This window comes from Camelus dromedarius, chromosome 1, assembly GCF_036321535.1.
Source record: "Camelus dromedarius isolate mCamDro1 chromosome 1, mCamDro1.pat, whole genome shotgun sequence".
Classification (NCBI taxonomy): Eukaryota; Metazoa; Chordata; class Mammalia; order Artiodactyla; family Camelidae; genus Camelus; species Camelus dromedarius.
Window position 1 is genome coordinate 37908435 of NC_087436.1, and position 23186 is coordinate 37931620.

At 39.1% G+C, this 23186-nt stretch overlaps 1 protein-coding gene across 3 annotated transcripts in view; it reads left to right on the forward strand.

Moving 5' to 3' along the window:
• The window catches only part of PRDM5 (PR/SET domain 5), a 160469-nt gene that overhangs the window by 42191 nt on the left and 95092 nt on the right, over positions 1 to 23186 (forward strand). For all 3 annotated transcript variants that reach the window (XM_064477360.1, XM_031466691.2, XM_031466699.2), the window contains exon 3: positions 1932 to 2054. In XM_064477360.1, coding sequence (XP_064333430.1) covers positions 1932 to 2054 — 123 coding nt within the window. The remainder of the gene's footprint in view (positions 1 to 1931; positions 2055 to 23186) is intronic.

Genomic DNA, 23186 nt, shown 5'->3' on the forward strand with positions numbered 1-23186 from the left:
GGCAACTTTCAGGCACCTCCCAAAGCAGATGTTTTCAACGTGAGTTTGTTATTTAATGAGAAGGGTTAACAAATTCCCATAGCTTCACACCTAAACTGATGAGACATAAATATGAGGTATTTATAGTCCTAAGTCCTTTTAGCAATTACAGTATCGAAAATTAAATCCCTTGTTCCAGTGAGGGTGTGCCATTTCATTAGAGAGATTTTTAAATGATCAACTGAGGATCCTTGGGCATTTGAGAACTCAGGAATTGTTTGAGAGACGTGGCAGATACAAGATCTTAGGAGCAGGCTAACTGTGTTTTTTCCCAGACAAGATATGTTAGAATCTTGAAACATCAGTCTTTGCAGTGCATGGTGCAGATGTTTTTGTACAACAGAGTTTGGGTAACCTGACCTCTAGGGATGGCTTCCCGGCCTGCAGGCCAGTGCGTGATCCGGCCTGTGCCAGTCTGCCTGATCTCAGCACCCACCCTTTTCCTAGTTGCTCCTTCTGTTCCAGCCTCATGGCCTCCTTGCTGTTCCTAATTTGCTTCCAACACTGGCCCTTTCTATCTGCCTTTTACCGGCTGGTCCCTCTAGCCTGGGAACGCTCTTTCCCGAGCCCCCAGCCCACCGCACTCCCGGCCTGTGCCCTCCCTTCATTTAGAGCTCCTTACAGGTCACCTCGTCAGACAGGCTCTGCCTGACCCCCTCACATGGCAGAGCGCCTCTGCCCTCACTCTACATGCTCCTCCTGTGCTGTCGGTGTCTTCACAGCACTTACCTTTACCTGAAGTGACTCTCTGTGCTTGTTTGCTCTGAAGTGCTATGAGGTCGGGCTTCATCTGTCTTGTTCACGGAGAGATTTCCAGTGCCTTAGCAGTGCCTGGTACCGCCCTACGGACTCAGCATGTGTTCAGTGAATGAATGATTGTCCAAATGTATCATGAAAATATATACTTCATTAGGCTGGTTGTGTCTTATTTTATAAAATAAAATTTGGGGAATCTGGAATTTTTCCCCACCCCAAGTGAGTTGAGAGCCCTTCTGTTTGTGTTACTTGGTGTTGGAGATCTAAGTGCTACTCACTTATCCCTCCCTCTCCTCTCCTCAGCCCCACTTGAGTGTAAACGCATTCACAGAGTGAGCATTAGGTAGAGATTGGCACAGTTTTTTAAACTGAGCAGGTGCCCACCACCCTAGAATGCAGGGGATTTGAGAAACAAGATTCGAAACAGCTTGGATTCAAGAATGTCCAATGGATGACCTGATCCTTCTGCAGTTACCTGCCCTCCCGCAATTGAAAGTCGGGTAGATCTGACCAGAAGGGCTTATGGCATGAGACAAAAACCAGAGAGCCCGCAGTGCTTCTCAGCAAGACGTGAGCAGGCCATGAAAAGACAAAATGGAACTTAGCTTATTCATCCACTAGTTAAAAATATGAAACTGTGGCCCAGTGGATGTCAGATTCTGCTGGTTAGATTAGCACATTCTCCTCATAGGGGAATGATTCAGTAAGCAGGTGGAGAGAGAAACTGAAAGGGTTATTCGAGCCCCACCCCTCCCACTTGGGGAACCCAGCAGTACTACCCTCTTCTGCGGAAGAAAGGGGTGGGCTGTGATTGTAGTCATCCCCTGAACAATTGCAATTGCAACACATTTATTAAAATGCAACTACAAATAAAAACTTTGACCAGAAAAGAGCTATCAACACAGGATGTTTCTGAGAGTTGATTGCAATTGTGAGTCATCCAGACATCTGCCAAGTGAAAGAGGAGGTTCTATTTGGATGTACGTCTAAGGGGAGGAATGCATCTCTTCAACACCTGCAAATAAGAAAGGTGATACTTAATGAAAAAAATATTATGTTGTTTTTAGTATGGCTAATCTTATTTGGAATGGCTGATACTGACTTCAAGTATAAATTCAGGAGCTTTTGTGTTTCAGGTTCGTGGGAGTAAGGGAGAAGTTCTATACATTTTGGATGCTACCAACCCACGACACTCCAACTGGCTTCGCTTTGTTCATGAGGCACCATCTCAGGAACAGAAGAACTTGGCTGCCATTCAAGTGAGCTTATTTGCTTCTTATTTGTACTCTGCACTGCAAGGAGAATGAACTCATTTATAACTGTACTCCTGGTTTTAAATTTATTTCCCAATGACCTGTTTCACATAACAGTAACTAACTCATGAAAGCAGGGGAATCTCATCTAGTCAGCGTATGCAGCGTATTGCCCTTTCGGGCAAGCTGGGCTGTAAACTGACACCAGATCACTCACTCTATGAGAATTCTTGAGGGAATGAATTACATGGTCTGATATTGTCCTTGGCAGATTCTGCTTTCAAGTACTTTTAATTCATTCAGTGAATGTTTATTGGTAGCTTTTCTGTTTGATGGTTTATTTGGCTTATAGCACAATATTCTCTGTTATTGTTTAGGAAAGGCTTCACGCAGAGAGCTTACTTGGGTATATCCCCACAACTGTACTTTGAGCTTCTTGAGGGTAGTGTGTTAGTCAGGGTTCTCAGAGAAACAACCAATATGATCTGTATGTCTATATCTATGTCTATATCTGTGTCTATGATGCCTGTCTATCTGTCTGTCTATCTATCTATCCATCCATCCATCCATCTGTCCCTCCCGAGAGACATTTATAATAAGGAATTGGCTTATGTGGTTACGGAGGCTGGCAAGTCCAAAATCTGCAGAGCCAATGTCGCACTTTGAGTCCAAAGGCACAGACTAGGCTACTGGAACACGAGAAAGAGCTGATGGATTAGTTCAGGTCTAAGGACTGGAAGGCTGCTGTAGGATCAGGAAGAGCCAATGCCCCACTTGAAAGGCTGTCAGGCCTGAAGAGTGGATGTTCCAGGGTAAAGGCCATCAGGCAGGAGAATCCTCTCTTACTCGAGGGAGCGACAGACACCCTTTTGTTCTTTTCAGGCCTTCAGTGGATTGGACAAGGCTTACCCACATTGTATGGGGCAATGTACTTTACTCAATCAAGTCCCTGTAGTTAAATGTTATTCTCATGCAAAAACACTCTCACAGAAACACCCAAAGTAATGTTTGAACAATTTCCTAGGGACCCTTATGGCCTAGTCAATTTGACACATAAAATTAACTGTCTAGGGTGGGAACCATGTTTTATTGAATTTTGTATTCCTGTGTCTTAGTGGAGAGCTGCACACAATATTAGCCTCAATATTACAAACTGTGAGTGATCCGTGATCTCTCAGTGGGAATTAAGGGAAGAAGAGAAAAAGTCAAGGCAAGAAGTTTTTAGAGAGCTCTATAATTAAAATGCATTGAACAGATCATTCAGAGAGTAAAGAAACATTACGTTCTGTTGGGGAGTTGACTGATCACATGTGAAAACTCAGCTCTTGAATCCTAAACTGCAGAAGAGGAAGCAAAGCTCTGGTTGGCAGAAGCAAGAGGGAAGGGAAAAGAATAAAGGAACTAGCATCTCTTTGAGAATTTACCATGTGCACTATTCTAGAAGCTTCACGGACATCATGTCATTTATTTACTTATTAAAAAAGCTCTGAGAATTTAACAGTTTACTGAGGGTTATGCTTATTTCACCCAATTCTGAGTCTAAAATCAACAGGGGCAAAAGGGAAAGTGAACAGAATTAGGTCCTAAAGGAAGCGGAAAACATAGTCATTCAGAATATTTCATTCCTGATATTATTGGCTAACTAGATTTTTTTCAGTACAAGTAAGTATTGGATAACCAGTGTGATTACTGTTTCTTTTTGTGTGGATAATTGAGTGAGGACTCTTACCAAAGGGCTGAGTGGGGATGGAAAATAGGATCTTTTGGCACTCAGCTATATTCAAGCCACTTTTTAGATTGTTCATAGCGTGCATTGATCCAACCACTCATTTAAATTGATCTTTTTTAAATGTATGGACATTAGTTTTTTTCAAGTATCTCATGTTTTTCATAGTTTTCTGAGGCCAACGTGTCTCACAGGATCTTCGGTTATGTCCTAATTTTAATATACAGACTCACTTTAAGTCTTTCTTTGTAACTGTTACCAGTATCAAAATTGCCTATAGAGCCATGAAATCTAATTTAGGAAACCCATTGTTTCTGAGGTTCTTCATTGTTGTATTTTAGAAATTATTCTATTTAAACTAGACTCTTTTATCCTTGTGCTTAAATAATGATTTTAAGCTTTTCTCAAATTCCATTTTGAGCATTTTTTCCCATTGGCTATTATTTCTGAAGCATCAATTACTCTCTCTACTGGCTCAAACTTGCAAGGTGTTATGTGCTCGGCTTTGAGTTTTGTCTTAGAATCCCTCAGGTAATCCTTGTTTGAGGATTTCCTTTCACTGCACACTTTGCTGGTGTACTGAATTCTTTAGTTAGTGAAATACTGTCAGTCAGTGTTTATCTCCATTTTTTACTACCCACATTTGCTACTCTAGGCCCTGTTTATTTATTTCACTATATTGTAGCCACCTACACTTGTCTCCTTTTTAGTAACCATGATTTCTAAGACTTAAAATAGTTTTCATGTTCATTCGGTGTATTCAGTGCGGTACTTTTCTTCCTCTATATCAACTGTGTTTTTTTCCTTGAAAGAAAATAGGAATCTACAAAAGATGATGACTGCAGTTTGGCACTCTAATAAATTATTATTTGACTTAATAAGGGGGGTGAAATGGAGTGGGATTAGAATGGGATTTATAAACTAACTAGAGGCTCTGTGAAGTTTCACACTTGAATTAGAATCTGAACAGAGGCCATTGTGAGAGTCTTCAGTGCAGAAGTGATGACAGTGCCTTTAATTCCTTTAAACATTGTTTTGGCTTTTCCTAAGAAGTGGGTCGAGTGCTCTGTTACCGTGTTTCTTCCCACGGAGCACAGTGTGGACCTTTGCTAGCTCCCTTGGGGGTAACGTCTTTCTTACTTGAACAGTAGCTGGAGTAGCAGATTTCTCCAAGGTTCAAAGTCACTTCTGAACTAGGGGCAGAGAGCTTAATAGTTGGGTCACGTGGCTGACTATGATGTCAGCCTTGTGATTCGTTGGGATAACCTCCTGAGGACTGCATTCCAGAAACATTGAATTGGTAAGAGAAGATCATAATGTTTCCTGCATAACATTATGAAATCACTTGCATTCCAAATTGCATCGGAAATTTGGGGTATTCAGGAAATTTTTTATTTGAGCTGTATGTCCCAGGAGTGGAGTAAATGAGAAACATTTGTGGCTACGTGGCTTGCTTGGTGGAAAACATCAATACTTGGTCCAATTTTTTTGGACAAGGGATTAAGAATTTGAGGTCTGTTCTGGCAGAGGATTGGAACTCCTTTTTGGAGACTCAATTATACTTCTAATTTTGCAATTTATTTGATTTTGGAAAATTTGCTTTGGAAATGATGATTTAAGTATCTGAATTATTGAAGAAGGATCTTGTAAGCAAACAATTCCTCCCATGTGCACACATTTGAGAATAACCAGTTGAACTGTATGTTTAGACCAATGAAAAATATTTCCAGCTAAACCAGAAAATTCTAAATGGTAAAGATGTGGCTTTGAATGAACCAAAAGAATTTCTTAAGCTCCATAAGAAATGGGTGATTCTTATTAAATGCTAATTTTGTTACACTGAAGGAAAAATATATGTAATATTTGAAAAAAAATAATTGATCTACTCAGTGTTTTGCTGGTTTTTGAAAATTTGTGATCTTTTGCTAGAAAACTATTTGTTTAATCACAGAGTTATGTCATTTAAAGTTGAAACTTGGAGTTCTTTGGACATTTCAGAGATAGAAGGTTGTACCTTATGTTCTTAAGGACATGTTTCCAGACATACCTTCCTTGGGACTTTTCACAATATATTGTCAACAGAAATTGCAAAGTGGCTTGTTGTTCCAAGAAAAAGAAGCCTATAGAAAAACATTTGGGTCTTGATCTACTACTTCATAAGGAGTGACAGCATCTGGGGATGGTCTAAATAAGTCAGGAGGACCCGGGGCCCTGAGCTGAGCTTGTGATAGCAACACAGCTCTGCCCCGATTCCGATGTCAGTTTCATTCCCCCATGAATAAAATAGGGGAGCTATTTTATTACATGTTATTTGCTCTCCTACCTCAGCCTTGTGTGAGGATGGACAGTCGTAGGCAGTTTATCCTGAAGTCTTTTCTGGCAACACATGACATTTCATGATGGCAGAGTTGGGAGATCAAATGTGGATCAGCAGCAACTTGGAGTTTTTTTTTTTTTCCTGGAAAATTAATTTTCCTACCTTTCACATTTACATTTTTTCCACCTGGAATTAATTGTTTAATATATTGTTAAGTAGCAGGTAAGATTGACTTTTTTTCCTTATATGTATATCCAGGTGATCCATAACCATGAGTGAAAAGACCATTCTTTTCTGATTTTACTACAGGATAAACTTTGCTATATCAGGTTACTATATAATTTTGAATTTGTTTCTAGGTGTTTGGTTCTTTTCCGTTGATCCATTTTTCTGTACCTATGCCAGAACAAGTGTTTTTATTACTGCAGTTGTATATATTTTGATTGTCATAGCGTAAGTCCTCAGTCTTTGTTATTTTCTTCAAGACTTTTTGCTAGTTACTAAAAAAAAAAAGAAAAGAGATTAAAGTCACTAGGAATATTTCTCTGTTTTAGTAAAAAATTTTAATAAAGATAATGCAGGAAGTATAAACATAATGATCTGTATCTTGCTTTGGGTGATTCTGAACTTGAATGTTTTTAAAGCCTGAATAGGACTTCCCACTGTCATCAAGCCTAAGAGGTTGACAAGCTTATCAAATAGTGATAGTGTTGGTGCAGAATTCAGATGGCAATGGTGCCAACCAAGTATCCAACAAAAAGAAATATCAAAAGGATTTATCACTAACACCCAAAATTATAAGCAGTTTCCTCCAATTCTGTTTCTTCTCTATTTCTGTTTCTTCCCATCAGGTTTATACAAATGGAACTTCTAGAATCTGTCACAGAATAGTAAAGTGCAATTCTCTAGTGATTTTCTTCAGTAATATAAAAATACCGGTTCAGTAACTAGCAGATCTGTCTTTTAATGGGCTATCTTCCTGTAAGGTGCATATTTGTCTTTCATTAGGGTCAAAATTTAAACTAATGTAAAATTACAAGTAGTTGGTCCTATGAGGTTTTCAATTCCAGCCCTACTGTGACCATATGTTCCTGTGGGGAATAGGGGAATTTTATTAGTTATCAGTTTGTTATTTTCATTCAGGTTGTCATTTATTGGCAGGGAAAATGAATATGCATAGAAATATCTTTAAGTTATCTATAGTGATAACCTTGAAATATGAGTTAATCCTTAATAATGATGATGATGATGGCAGCTAACACTTTCTGCGTGCTTGCTGTGTGCCAGTAAGTAGTGATATGTGTTAAAACCTTAATACTTACTGTGACCCCATGAGAAAGACACTGTAATTACCATCTCCCTTTGTCACAGGAGGATACTGCCACACAGGAGTCTAGGTAACATGCCTGAGCCACACAGCCTGGGGGTAGCCGGATAGGAGTTGATCCCTCATGATTTGTCTTCCCTGTCTACCCTGTGAACCTCTGTCTCTAATACCTTAGAGTTGAGATACTTTATAAAGGAGTCAATCCAGATTTTGAAAACCTTCCATATATCCTAACCTGCTATTTAGATGTTTTTGAAACTGCTGAAAATTTGCAAAACAATTTAATTTTTTAAAAATATATTTTAATTTATATCATATATTCCTTGATCTTTTTTAAGTTACCAAGCTATCCTTAATTCATTACAAAGGAAGGACTGTACCTTTTTCTCCTTCATATAAAGGTCATGTCTAGGCAATATTTGTCCTGGCCTCTTTTTCCCGTTGGTCCCTCTCCCCTCATCTTAGCTGCTAGCTAATATGTTAAAAACGAGCTAAAGTTAACATTGAATTGAAATTAAAAATAGTAAAATTTCAGAATCAGAGCACGTCAGGTTGGGTATAGGGGAAATTTTTGAGTAGGTAGGACTTTCTGTGCCTCTCAATCCAGAAACCATAATAAAATAGGAAATGTTGTTAGCTTTTGATTGATACAAGGGTTCTATGAATTGCTTTCATTAGAGCATGACTTTTGAGCTATTTTTCAGAATGATTTTCATCTAGCCTATCTTATCTGTATGTACCTGTGGTTGTATTAGTTATGTATTGCTGTATGACAAATTTCCCCTGCACTCTCACAGTTTAAAACCACAGGCCTTTATTATTTCATACATTTTCTGAGGGTCAAGGATTCAGAGGAACTTAGCCAAGTGGTTCCAGAGTTCTGGCTCAGGGATTCTCACGAGGTTGCAGTCAAGCTGTCAGCTGGGGCTCTTTGATCTCTGAAGACTTGATTATGGCTGGAGATCCCACTTCCAAGTTCATGTATCTATTAGCAGGAGGCTTCAGTTCTTAACCACGTGAGCCCTCTCTAGGGCTCCTCACGACATGGAGAAGCAGCTTGCTTCTCCTGAAGAAAGTGCTGTGGGAGAGAGAGCAGCAGCAATCTTTTATAACCTAGTTTTGGAAATGGCATACCATACCATCATTTCTGTAGGATGCTGTTAATCACACAGACCCACACTGCCATGGTCCAGCCCAGGAGGAGACTGCACAAGGGTGTGGATACCAGAACGTGGGCCATCATTGGAGGCCATCCTCAAGGCTGGCTACAGCAAGGATCAGTGAGGGAAAATGTGCTTTTTAGAAGGGTGGGGTGAGGTTAGAATCAATGACAAAACAAGGCCAGAATATAGAATCAGACGGAATGCAGAAGCCAGCCCAATTCGGGTACTAGTTAGGAAGGCAGTTTTAAGCAATAGGTTCCTGACCCTTAACGTCACTGGCTGAGCAGTTTTTTGTTTTTAACTCCGTCAACCAGTAGCTCCTGCGCGTCTGCTCTGTGTTCAGCGTTGGAGATAGTATAGTTAAAAAGATGATCTAGTTCCTGTCTTCACAGTGGTAAAAATAATCTTTAAAACTCCTTTCCTCTTTGTGAACGAATGGCAATAATACCTACCTCTGGATTTTGTGGGGATTAAGTTAAACAGATAACGGATGTAAAACACTTGGTCTCTATATGTGCAGATAGAAGTTACCAAGAATTTTCACTGTCCCTGCCCTCTCTTGGCTTGTAGTTTTCATCTTTGTAGTTTTGCCTCTTTGTAAATCAGAGCACAGTCTGTCTTATTCCTTCTAAATCCCTCTCAAGATACCTAGTATAATGCTAAGCACGTAGAAGACGTCTCCGTAAATATTCGCTGCTCAGGGGACAACCTGCTGGCTGGAATGACGGAGCGCTAAGGGGCCTGCTCCTGACCGTGGCGGCAGCAGCTTGGCTGCCGGCTCCCGGGCACCTCAGTCGTTGGACGCGTGCATCTGTTTAGGACACTGGAGCGCTGTTTACTGACTGTGACACTGTCCTGGCTGTGGTGGTGTGGCCTGTCTTCTCTTTGGAAAGATAACTACGACTTCACAGACACAGGAAATGGCTTGAAGAGACGGTGTCTTATCGTGCTGTGCAGAGACCTTTACTAGGTACTGGATACAGTGGTTTGACAACCTTAGAGACAGATTTAAGGTGATCCTGCTGGCTTGTGCTGAGCCACTTCCCAGCTCTTCTAAAGAAGGAGGTTTTGTGCAGGCCGATTGTTTCTTACAGAACACAGTGGCATTCTGCCTGCTTGCAGGTGTCTTTCAGAATGGAGACTGCTGGACACTAGTAGGAGGTGCCCCTAGAAATCATTTAAAAGGCGCATACGCTCTCATAATTTTGTAATGCAGCAAAGCATTAACCAAAAAGAAGCTACAGGGCCGAAGGATGTTTGCTTCCCAATTGATTTTGGGCCTTTGGTGATAAGATTGGTGATAATGAATTTATGAAATAGAATTGAAAGTAGAAATTCTGTGAAATTATTCTTCTGGGAGGAAAAAGTGCTGAGTCTTATATTTCATATTTAATTTAAATGTATTATTATTATTATTCATTTAGAATTAAATTCTCTTTAATATTGAATTTAAAACTTTTAACATTTAAAACTTAAAAAATATTTAATTAAAAATATTCCTCATACCTCCAGAACAGAAACCCAAACTGCATAATATATCCATGGTCTCACTGAGAGAAATGATTTACTTACATGTGTATTTCTGCCACTAGTCTGAGCTCCCCAAGAACGATCTGTGTGTTTTGTTTGTTTTCCCACTGCCCACCCTGTACGGGGGCTTTTGACATGGCTCCCCTGCTCTTTTGCCTCTTTCCTGATGTGGCTCACCTAGTTCCATGTGCCTTGTCAATTCAGAAAACACTTATGTCTGTTTCCTTTGGAATAACAGAAAGCAAACGCTTCCACTTGAACTCTGGCCTGCAGTTTATGTGTGTGTGAGTATGTGGTCTGGCAAAGTGTCACACTTTCACTCTCTCCGTGCTGAGTATGTACTGGTACGTGCATACACGTTTCAGTCTACTGTGTGAGCATTTTTACCTCTTCGCCAGATGACTGTGCAGCCAATAGCACCTCATCAATATGTCAAGTCTTTTTACAAATATGACTACAGACAGAGTCTTAAATTAAGATATACTGCTGATTAACAACTAGACAGTCCAGTCTGGATTGACTCAGAAACCTGGGATATAGAATAATGAAATGGCCAAGATTAATGGGAAAAGAGGTCTTTGTCGTGACATTGTAGTGTTCTTTCAAGTCATACTTAACAAATGCAGTAATGAAGGATTGGTATTTGAGAATTAATCAACATTGCATTAAATACACTGAAATCAAGCTATGTCATTAAAAGGTTTATGAACAGAAAGGCGGTGGGGAGAGAGAACTTGGGAGTTTGGAGTTTGTAGATACCTACTACTATATATAAAACATAAACAACCAGATCCTACTGTAAAGCACAGCGAACTGTATTCAATACTTTCTAATGGCTTATAATGAAAATAATATATGTATGTATAAAGTAGTCACTATGCTGTACACCAGAAGGTAACACAATACTGTAAATAAACTACATTTCAAAAAAAAGAAGCGAAGAAGAAACATGGTAGAAAAGAAAAAAATGAAAGTTTATCTCTATTTTATTTGTTCCCTCCCTGATCTTAATTGTTTCCTTCCTTCTGCTGACTTTAGGTTTTGTTTGCTCTTATTTTTCTAATTCTTTTAGGTGATAGTTTAGGTTGTTTACTTGAGATTGTTCTATTTTGAGGAAAGCCTGTATTGCTATGAACTTCCCTCTTAGGACTACTTTTGCTGCCTCCCATAGATTTTGTGTGGTTGTGTTTTCATTGTCATTTTTCTTATGACATTTTAAAAATTTCTTCTTTGATTTCATCATTGACCCATTGGCTTTTTAGCAGCATGCTGTTTAATCTCCATGCTGTGGTTGTTTTTCTGTGGTTGACTTCTAGTTTGATGGCACTGTGGTCAGAAAAGATGCTTGAAATAATTTCTATCCCCTTAAATTTCTTGAGGCTTCTTTTGTGCTTGAGTACATGGTCTATCCTAGAGAATGTTCCGTGAGCACTTGAAAAGAATGTATATTCTGTTTTGGGGGGATGTAATATCCTAAAAATATCAACCAAATCCAACTGTTCTATTGTGTCATTTAGTCTCTCTGTTGCCTTACTGATTTTCTGTCTGGAAAATCTGTCCAATGATGTTAATGGGGTGTTAAAGTCTCCTTCTATGATTGTGTTCCCATCAATTTCTCCCTTTATATCTGTTGGTATTTCTTTATGTATTTAGGAGCCTCCTATATTGGGTGCATATATGTTAAAGAAGAAAGTTTAAAATCTTTTAGTTGCTAAAAAATATAATGGAAAGAAGAGACATTTGTTATAGATACAGTGAAGCAAACAACAAGAATACCCTATTTATCAGAGGAAGAAACTAAACTCTAACATATATATATATATCATATATAAGTTACATATATATTATATATGAAATTTATTTTTAAGTGTTAAAACTAAAATCTAGACATCTAAAATTAAGTATACATACCACTTGCTGCCAGGCAAGATTTTCTGTGTGTGTGAATGTAAAGAAGGAAATGGCTTATATTTATCATATTTAATGTTAAATTTTGTCTAGGTTAATATGTTTTCTTTGATTAGAAGTTATTTCAAATGTACTTTAGATTTTTTTCAAATAGATTTGATTGTAGCAATATAACAAATGTCTTAAATTTTAAGTTTGATTGTGTTAGTTAGGGTTCTCTAGAGAAACAGAATGAACAGGATGTGTGTGTGTGTGTGTGTGTGTATGCAGAGAGAGAGAGAGAGATTCATCATAAGAAATTGGCTCACATGATTGTGGAGGCTGATAGGTCCCAAGAGCTGCAGGGTGAGTCAGCAAGATGGAGTCCAAGGGGAGCTAATGGTATCATTCCAGTTTGAGAACCAGGATAACCAATAGTGTAGTTCAAGTATGAAGGCTCTCAGGCTTGAGACACAAGAAAAGCAGATGATTCAGCTCGAGTCCAAAAGCAGGAAAAAGCCATTGTTCCACTTTGAAGGCAGTCAGGCAGGAGGAAACCTCCCGATTGGCAGGTCAGCCTTTATTCTGTTCAAGCCTTGACTGATTAGATGAGGCCCACCACACTTTGAAAAGCAATCTGCTTTACTTAGGCTACCAATTCACATGTTAATCTCATCCAGCAGCACTCACACTGACAAGCCTAGAATAATGTTTGACCAAATATCTGGGCATCCTATAGTCCCATCAAGTTGGCACATAAAATACACCATGAGGTTGATCAAATGAACAAATACCTTATAGGTTTCTACTTTCAGTCTTTTTTCCTGTCACATCAGCCTGATGTAATTTTCCTCAAGTGCTGCAGTTCACGGGGCAGGTTTAATCTATGCCTGACTTGTCAGTGCCTCCATGTGTTGAAGCTGCTTTCTCTGTCTAGTCTTCTGCAATTTCCCTGTAATACCCAGTGTTCTAGCTAGGTTTGTTCTTTTCATAGCACAAATGTGCCCTCCGCAATGCTGTGAGTTTGCTGACGATGTTTTCACTACTTTAATAAATTCATGCCCTCCTGATCTTATCCTGTTCAAAACCTATCCAGCTGACAAGGTTTAGAGTGAATTTCAAACCCTGTTGTGAAACTACCTCCCAAAATTCTACAGCTGCTTCTCTCTGTACAACTGTCTTGGCCCTTTTTCGCTCTTTGTTATAGTTTAACCAATTAGTTCTGTTTCCACCAAGAGCATTTAAAGTCCTTCCAGGTGGGAACCAGTACGGGTATTCTTGTAAGTGTGGGTATTCTGCAGTGGTGTGCACATTATGTGCTACAGTAAAGGTGTTCAATGAATAAATACTCAGTTTCTCTAATAGATTTTTGAATTAACTCTCAGTATGTTGAGTGGGATATGCTTGGCCTGACTCTGGTCTTCTTTCCGAGGAGCACATCTGCTTGTCCAGTCTGTTCTTAGTTCTGCTTGGTTACAGTGCTCCCAACTGTTGGCCAGCTTTTGAATTCTTAAGAATTTGTTAGGAATGGGAAATGGATTCCTCAACTCTTTCCGTAATGGGTTTCACTTAAATGAACAACAGACTTGCCTCTACTGTCTTACTGATTCAAAAGGTTATGACAGTGTTTTTTTCCCTGTTACTTAATCCAATTCAGCAGATCCTTTGTTGACAACCTTTAATGAGCAAGGTGTTGTGTCAGTATTAAGATTCATACAAAGGAAAATACGATATATGATACAGTGCCTGCCCTCGGGGAGCTAACAGTCTTTGGGGAAGGGGAGAGGCAGGGGAAAGGAGAAGCCTGGGCTTAACTAACTCTCATGCAATTTAGAATAATAAATACCAGTGGCATAAGCAGGTCTGGGAACAAACACAATTGACTCGGGGCTCAAGCAGGCAAGTCAGGTGGTAAGGACAGAGGTGTGTGGTGTGCAGGTAACCCAGAGAAGAGGCTGCTAACTGAGAGGACTTGAGCATCATTTGGCAGATTTTAGGATATGTAGAGTGTCCGGTAAATCTGAGAATCAGTTAATTGAAGGTCGATTAAAAGAGCTTCTGATGTAAAATAGAGCAAAAAGAAAAGAATGAAATTTTGCCATTTGCAGCATCATGGGTAGACTTGGAAGATATCGTACTGAGTGAATAAGTCAGACAGAGAAAGACAAATACTGTATGATATCACTTATATGTGGAATCTAAAAAATACAACAAACTGGTGAATACAACAAAAAAGAAACAGACTCATAGATAAGGAGAACAAACTGGTGGTTACCAGCGGGGAGAGGGGGGAGGGGAGGGGCAATACAGGGATGGGGGAGTGGGAGGTACAAACTGTTGGGTTGTAAGATGTGCTCAAGGATGTACTGTACAACACGGGGAATATAGCCAGGGTTTTGTAATAACTGTAAATGGAAAGTAACCTTTAAAAATTGTATATAAAAATAGAGCAAATATACTGTGGGAACAAAATATGCCTTCTAATTGCTTATGTATGAAATAGCTACCCTATTTTCCATAGCATAATCTGATTTAAAATTTCTTGGCCAGTCAGTATTGATAATTTATCTTTAAATTAAATAACTGAAGTATAGTTTTTTTTTTTCTGTGACAGGCTGGTTTCTTAGGATCACAGTTGCTTCTTTTTGTTCTCATCTTTTCTCTTTTTCTCTCTATGATGTCATATTTGCTTCTTAAGATGCTTCAGACATTGTTATCTTCACTTGAACCCCCTCAAAGGAAGATATATATGTGTGTTAGTGACTTGTAATTAATATTCTTTGTTTATAGACTTGATTTTTTGTTTAATGTAGTATCTTGTTCTTTGAAATCGTATTTTCACAACTTGCTGTGTGGCTGATTATAAGCTGTGATTAGAGAAAAAGACAATTTATTTGCATTTGTCTGAAACTTCATTTTTCTTATAGAACTTTCAATGCACTCCAAACAAGAAATTAGCTTATCCTGCAATGTTCACTATTTTAAATACTATTTTCCTTGATTGTGAGATGTTTTCTTCTTGCTCTCAAAGAAAATAATTAAAAAAAAATACTACTTTGCTTAAATTATTGTGTCAGTCAACTTTTGCCAAGAAGACTGCTCTAACCAACAACCCTAAACTCTTAGTGGTTTCTAGCATCCAAGATTTATTTCTTGTTCACACTAGTATGGACTCCTGGAAGCTGTGACCCTATTCACAGCTCCATTCCACGTGGTATTTGAAGGAACAGCCCTTATCAGGGACATGCGTTTTCCTGGCAGAGGGGAAGGAGCAGTGACCCGAACATGTGATGACTCCGAAAGCTTTCCCTTGGACATGGCTCGCTTTGCTTCCCATCACATTTCATGGGTCAGTGCAGGTCACCTGGTCAAACCTGACACAGTACACAGTACACAGCCCCCACAGGCAGCACTATGAACCACATGGCCGCCTGGTACAGTCCCCCTACTGGGAGAGGAGCGGTGAATAAAGTGGAAAGCTATGATCTATCATAGTTATGTCTCATTTTAAAGAGTTTTGGTTTTATTGTTAGGTCAATACTAATAGATACAGTTTGTAAATTTAACTATGGAAATGACTTTTTTTCCTGAAGTTCTTTACTTTCGTGTATTATGCTCTATAGAAATGATGTTGAGACTGATTCAGAATTTTAGTAAGGAAGAGTTAAGTGAGAGGATGTTAAATATGAAATTCTTACTATTTCATTATGTTTTCTTTTCTCCACCTTGATCACTTGCCTCCTGGCTTCTATTGATTATTGAGTAGGATTCCAAACATTTTCCCATCACACTGGTATAGATTGTTTGAATTTGTAAGATCAAGATTTGTTTTGAATATTTGTTTTCCTTTTGATTACCCATTAGTCATCTTAGCTAGATAGTCTGGATTTTCACAGCTTACTACCTTTTGAATACAATGAGTTGTGCTTTTGCCAATTTCCAAATCATGGTTTTTCTTACATAGTCCACATGTGGACAACAGTCTGCCAACAAAGTAAACAAAAACCAAGTTAAGTTACAGACAGATGCAGCTGAAATACCAAATCACCCATGGCCTCTTCTGGAGTTGTGTTTATTTGCACACAGTGAAGATTCGTATTTCCCTGCAAAACAAGAGACAGTTACTTTTGCTGTTTTGAAATAGCAGAACTGAGCCTCACCTGCAGGAGTTGATGAAATCTGTCCTGGTGCGACATGGTCCCTGAGAAGGGACCACGGGGAAAATGTCAGAGAAAGTTGAGGTTTACAAGTTACGATGTCGAAGGGAGATAGGGAATTTAGTCACATTTTCTAGACATCCAGGAGTGCATGTTTTGAGGCAGTGACAGAATCGGAAAGAATTAGCCTGGAAGGCATGCTTAGTTCGTTTGGTCCTAACTATTGCCACAGTACAGAAGCAGTCACATTGATAAAATCTTATCAAGAGATGCTTATATTATTCTATGCAATTTCCAAGGAGAGGCCCTCCAACCTCACAAGGTTGTACAGTGCAGCTTTTCCTTGACATCCTATTTAAATGTTTCTCTCAGTTCCATCCAACCTTCCTTCCAGTAGGGTGATGCCTAAGAGGGAAAGCAATGATCCCATTGGCCTGCATGCGTACTTTCCCCTTTAGATTCATTCACTTGGCTCTCATAAAGATGAGTTTATTTCACTTGTGACTGAGTCCATCTCGGGAGGGGATGAGGTAATAAAGTGAACCTCCATCATTTTCCAGAGCTGATAGGAGACTTGCCTAAGGTGAAGGAGCCCAAGAGTGGGAAAGCCAAAGCCAGAAGAGCAATCTTTTGACTCCTGATTAAGTATTCTTCCTTTGAATACTGTATATAAGTAGCTACTCTTAAGAATATATTAAAATCAGATGTAGAAAGTCAGTGGAATGTAAGTTTTTCCTGTACAGGAAATTGAGGCAACGCAGTAAAGAATAGGTGCTGAGCCCAGTGTCTGACCAAGAAAAGAGAATTATTTTGTCAGTCATTGAAAAGTAAACAGAAAGAATACAGAATTACATGAGGACAAATCTCCTTTAGCCCTTAAATGCACTGGGTTATTTTAGGCTCATTTGGAAAATATTTTATCCAGTAAAACTGAAATTGTAGCTGCCTAGATTAATTCTGCTTCATTCCTGACCTGGTCATGCCAGTTCTTCTCATGGTTCTGGTTCTGGCCTCAGGGTCTACACTGATTCTAGGATTTACTCTGTATGATCTTGGTAATTTGTTTATCAATCATTGCTGAGCGTCAATGTTTCCATATGTAAAATGTGGGCTGCTTGGAGGAGTTCTTGTGGAAGATGAACGGACCCTGAGGCTAACATCTCCTAAATGCCTGCTGTCTACCAGACATACTTTATATACTCTGTATTTTTTTTGACCATTAAAGCAACTCTTTAGACACTCCTGTCCTCATTTTATAGATGGGGTAGCTGAGATGGAGAAAGGTTAAGATGACCTTTCCTAAGAATATATAATTGATAAGTTGTGTACTTGGATGGCAAGTCAAGTTTGTCTGACTCCAAACCAAAGTCTCTCTGTCCAGTGTACTTGACATTTCTATCCATACCTCACAAAGTTACTTTGAAGATCTGATGAAAACTTTAGAAAACTGCAAATTGCTATATCAATGTGAAATAATGTTATTTCTTCTAAGTGTTTCTAGCTGCTTATCAGAATTTAGCAGAAAGATCCAAGGCAAAAATATGTCTAGGGGTATTATTTTTTCTGCTTTATGGATGAGGAAGTTGAGGCTCACAGGGATAAGGAAGATGCCCACATAGCCAGCAAGTGGCAGAATAGGATCAGTCCCTAGTCTGGCTCTAAAGCCCGCTAGCCTTGTGTTCTTCTCTAGGCCTGGGTTCTTGCTCTGGAGTAGGGGCTGGGATTCCATTGCTCATGGACTGGCTCCTGTGATGGAACTTCCCAGCCGGTGATCTCTGATACCCTGGTAAGCTGAGAATAGGTTACTAGTCTGTGTTGAGATATTGATACTGATGATAGTATTTTTAAGACCATCTGCACTAAGTTAACCCATTCAGAATTTATGACAGTTGAATACAGCTCTGTTTATATGGCAACCCATCTATACTTTCTGAATTCAGAAATGATTCTGTGCATACAAATCTTGGTGGAGCCCCTGCCTGGAGACAATGCTCTATAGTTGGCCATACCACATGGCACTACTTCTCACTTTCCTGCTGAATCATCTCAGCCAGATTTTTGCTTTTTTCTGAATTTGTTTATCTTTGTTATCTCAGTTTGTTTCGAAAACCCTGACAATCAGGATATTCAGAGAAGTTTTTACATGTGTGAATTTGCCTGTAAATCTGAATTCCATAAAATGTGATGTTACCAAAGTGATGAATATAATAAAATCCAAGCCACCACTCTTTTCTTCAGCATCCTTCAGAGAAACAGATCAGAATTCTGTTAAGCTTTTCTTATCAGAATGCATTGGCTGTTTAAAGGAAGAGCTTTGCAAATAGTTTATTATGTAAAATAATTTTTTTTTTCCATTTGGGGATTGTGAAGACTCTGCAGATTTGTTGAGGAATAGTAATTAGCCTTAAAACATGGCCGAATTGACTGATGTTCTTGAGCTTCTGAATGAAGGACCAGATGAAAATACATTTATATGTACGGAGAAGCTATGGATTCAAAGCAAAGATTTGTACTTGGTGTTTTAGTTTGAATCTTTAAGAATTACTATTTTTAAATAGAGTAACATCTGTGAATGCTTGAGGGCAAACCTCATCAGCTTGTGCTCTTCCTTGACCCTTCTCCTCCTCTCACCTTCTAGTCTGTCAGGAGATGGTGTCAGCTTTCTCTTCAGATCGTACTCAGAATCTGGTTACTTCTCACCATCTCCACTATTTCCCTGCCACAATCCTCCCATATCACCACTCTCTATGACCTAGATCACTGAAATAGCCTCCTACAAAAGTAAAGAAAGGAAAATGTTAGTAAATGTTTTACTAATAAGTTCTGTCTTCTGTAAACACAGGCTATTAATATTCTCTTTTCCTAAGCATTCTTTGTAAAATACTGAGCAAACTGTTACGAGTACATCTTATGCTGTGGGGAACACACGGCAGTTCTTGTCCACTGCCTTGAGGAGATCATCTTTGGGGAGACGAGGATCACATATTAGAGTTTCACTGATCATATGAATTAAGTGACAATAACCACAGAAATAAATTACAAGTGCCCAACTGAAGTAAGGCATTTTATATAGGGAACTCCATGAACCTATGTGAATTTTGTAGATTAGAAAAGTTTTCATGAAGGATGGAAGTGAGCTATGTCTCAGATGATGCTGAGGAGTTGTAGCAAGGAGGCCACATGGCATCTTTGCAGTTGTGCTGAGTAAGAATGAGCTCAGTTTTCTAAGAGGAATGTACCAGTTGGCTGAAGAACAGGAGGTAGCTTCACTTGAAGGATAATTGCCGATGAGAGGATGAAGTGGGTTCAGGCTTACCACTTGGTAAGCCACTGGAGCCATATTTGGGGATAAGACTGGTTCCTATCCAGTTGCTAGAATCCTGAGATGGGGGAGAGGGGGATGGACCCAGCCAATATTATTATTAGGAAATCTTGAGGGGAGTTTAGTATGTGGTTTTGGAGAGCATGTTGGGTGTAGCAAGGGTGACCAATTGTCCTGTTTGCCCAGGATTCTCTCACTTTCAGCACTAAAAGCCCCATGTCACAGGTTGAAACCCCTCAGGCAAAGTGGATGGTTATCGCTTACAGTCTAGTATAGTTGAGACAAGCGATTGTTATCTGAGGTCCAAACCAGAGTAATGTATTAGCATGTTAGCAAGGGAACAGAGCATGACAACCAAAAGCCCACAGCATTCAGAGCTCTGGTAGGCAGGCAGTGGAGCTGAATTGTATTTTGGCTGAGAGCAGCTGGGCCAAATAAAATGTACTCAAAAGCAGCATTGTCAAAGCAACTTTGTCTATGTGACAGTCTAGTTGAAACAAATTCTGAAAAAAAAAAAAAAAAAAAGAGCATTTTACCCACTGACTTTCAAGTTTTGTATAATAACAACAACAACAACAACAACAACAACAACAACAACAACAACAATAACAGCAGCAGCAGCTACCATTAATGAATATTACCTTGAACCAGGCACCTTGCTAGATTTTACAAATATTCTCACCTCCAGTCTTCCCAACCAGCCTATGAGATGGGCATCATTATTTTTTCCATTTTATAGACAAAGAAACTGGTCGTGTGAGAGATTAAGCTGTTTGCTCAGTTACAATGCTAATTAATCAAAGCTAGGGACTTGAACTCTGGACAGCCCAAAGCCCGTGCTCTTAGTCACCATGTAGTACCATCTCCTGGTATCAAGGAACCTGATTTGTTTATTATTTATTTTTCCTTTACTACAAAAGTAACACTTGTTAACTCCAGAAAAATTGTAACATAAGGAGTGGCAGAAGACTATGCAAAATAGGCACAATTCCCTCTACTTAGAAACAAATTCTGTTAATACCTTTGCTGGTATCTTTGGTTTTTTTTTTTCGAGGGCACATGATGTACACACACACACACACACACACACTTTTTTCCATAAAAATGACTCTGATGAATCTTTTAAAACCAATTGCTAGACATTTATTTTTTCCAACTTATTTTGTCAGATGTTTAGACTGTTGCAATTTTTTGATACTACAAACAGCTTACGGTAGACATAATTAACTGAAGATGATATACAAATAAAATAAAGCAAAATGCAGCAAGACTGAAAAACAAAAACCAAAAAATTCACAATGATGAACAGTAATTCAAGAGATGCATAACAATTATTAAATCACTCACTCTGGGTTGTATCCAGATCACTAATACAGTGAAAACCAGTGACTGAGGAGTATATGCTTTTGAACAGACTGTGATATTGAATAGCTTTCTTGCAGTTAAAGTTGGGTTTTCAGCAAAATCACCAGGAGCCCCTGACAGAAACCATAAGCAGGACCCCAACCCCCAGGCAAAGTCCCAGGAAGGCGGCTGATCCCTAAAATGTAAATGCAAGAAATGACTATTTTGTGGAGGAACTGTGCTCAGGGGAATACGCCACAAACCCAATGACCCGAAACCATAGCTGTGAGAAACAGAAGTAAATTTCAAGCTAATATTAAAACAGTTATCAAAGCTGGAGGTCGTGGCCAGGCTCATGACAACTGGGGGGTTGATGCTGGGTCTCAGAGTGGTGGGTCAACTCTCTTTAAAACCTTTTTGCCAAAGGGCAGGACACTGGGCCTGAGATGAGCCTACAGGTGGGGAGAATCACCCCAGAGAGTTTAAAAGAGCTCCAGGGATTAGAAATCGGGCAGGAGAGTAAGATAATGAAGAGCTGTTGGGTGGTTAACTCAGCTAAGTATAGGCAAGGAAGCAATTTAAGAGGATACTTCTTAAAACCAGCGTGGTAGCAAATGAAAAGGAAGAGACTCTTGGTCTGGGCGGTGGTAGGAATTACACATAGAAAGATATCTAGGTATCTCCGTGAAATAAATAGATGGGAGTAATAACTGTCATGACGTTCCTCTTCTTATCACACGTTTAGTGTGCAGACAGATCATGTAGTTAGTTGATCCTTGGAGCTTGTAATGCTGACATTAGTTTTATTAAATCAAAGTTTTAACTGGCATATTAAAATTTTCTTTTATTAAAGAACCCCTAAATAGGCATGCTATGTCTTAGGATTGCAGATTAAGTTAATGCTATAATGTTTTAAAATTAAAAATTATTATCTTCTCTTCATGCTATGAAGGTCTTCACAAAATTAATGACTAGTATGCTGGAAAGACATTTCAATTAACTTTCTTGGATATTGATCAGATAAGCCCTAAGATTTATGATTATTTTCTGAAATCTTCATTAGATGAGTCCTTTGTTGCTTTGAATGACTCTCTTAGCAAGTAGTTTCCAAACCCTGGAAAGTATCGCTTCTGAATTAATTTACCAAACCCTGGAAAGTATCGCTTCTGAATTAATTTAAAAAGAAATCTCTCTTTTGCTGAATGTCCACATTGTGTTTTTTTGTTTGTTTTTGTTGCCCTAAGATTAACAATTGTATAGAAGTTAACTGTGTTCTTAATTAGAAATAACTTTTTGTGTTTCTGGAGGAATGAAATTCATGAACTTCCACTGCTCTAAATATTACAGTAACTTCATTTAATTAACTGCAGCTAATGGCTAGATTTGCTTCCCTGCTTTGAACTTTTGAGTCAGTCCTCCCTTGCACAGTATTTGATGCATATGATCATCATTTCTGTCTCTCCCATGGAATTTTCTAATATTTATTGTTTTTAAAATTACGAAGTAATCTTTGTTGTAAAAAGAAACTAAGACAGTATTCAATATAGACTGCTCCTTCTCCCAGCTTCAGAATGATAGCTTTGTAACGGTTTGATGCACACTTTTACAATCTTTCATGAGGTTCTGCTTGTGCACACATAATACACACATACATATATACACTCAGTACACATTCCTCTTCCTCCCCACTACCCCACCTCTTCCTCTGTCTCTTCCTCCCAAATATAAGTGCTGTGACATTGCCAATGGAGAGAAGGCTTTGTTCTGTGTTCGTTGCTTTATTGGATTTCACTCCTGGATGGACCTTATAGTCCTTGTCCTTTCCCTCACTTGCCCACCACAGAGGTCCAGTAAATTTGCTCTGCTTCTCTATCTCAGCCACCAAAACTAGCAGCCCTCCCAGAACAAATTCTCGACTCTGTAAAAGACAGCAGTTCTGGGTGTTTCTCCTGGGGACAGCCAGCTAAGCAGCCCCGGTTCTGGCTTCCCTGGTGATTGGCCCCAGGCCCAGAGGGGCTTTCGTATCAGTTGATTCCAAGTGTGGAGTTGCTTTGGAGTTTCCTTGGGTTATTCTTTGCAGCATTCCTCTTCTCAGTCTGTTATGGACTGAGATGTCTTCTGCATTGTCATTTCAACTCTGTCTAATTTCTATCTTCTAGAATTTTCTAAAAAGTGTTGGGATGTTGATGGTAGAACTTGTTTTCTTCTCTTTTCTGTCATTTTAGTGGGATTTAGGTACACATGATGATCCACTCAATGCTTTGAACCTTCCAAGTGCCTAGTCTTTTTCCTATTTCAGGTCCAGCTTTTGGAAATTCTTTCGGGTTCATTTTCAGTTCCTTTGATTTGTGTTGTAAATTGAAAG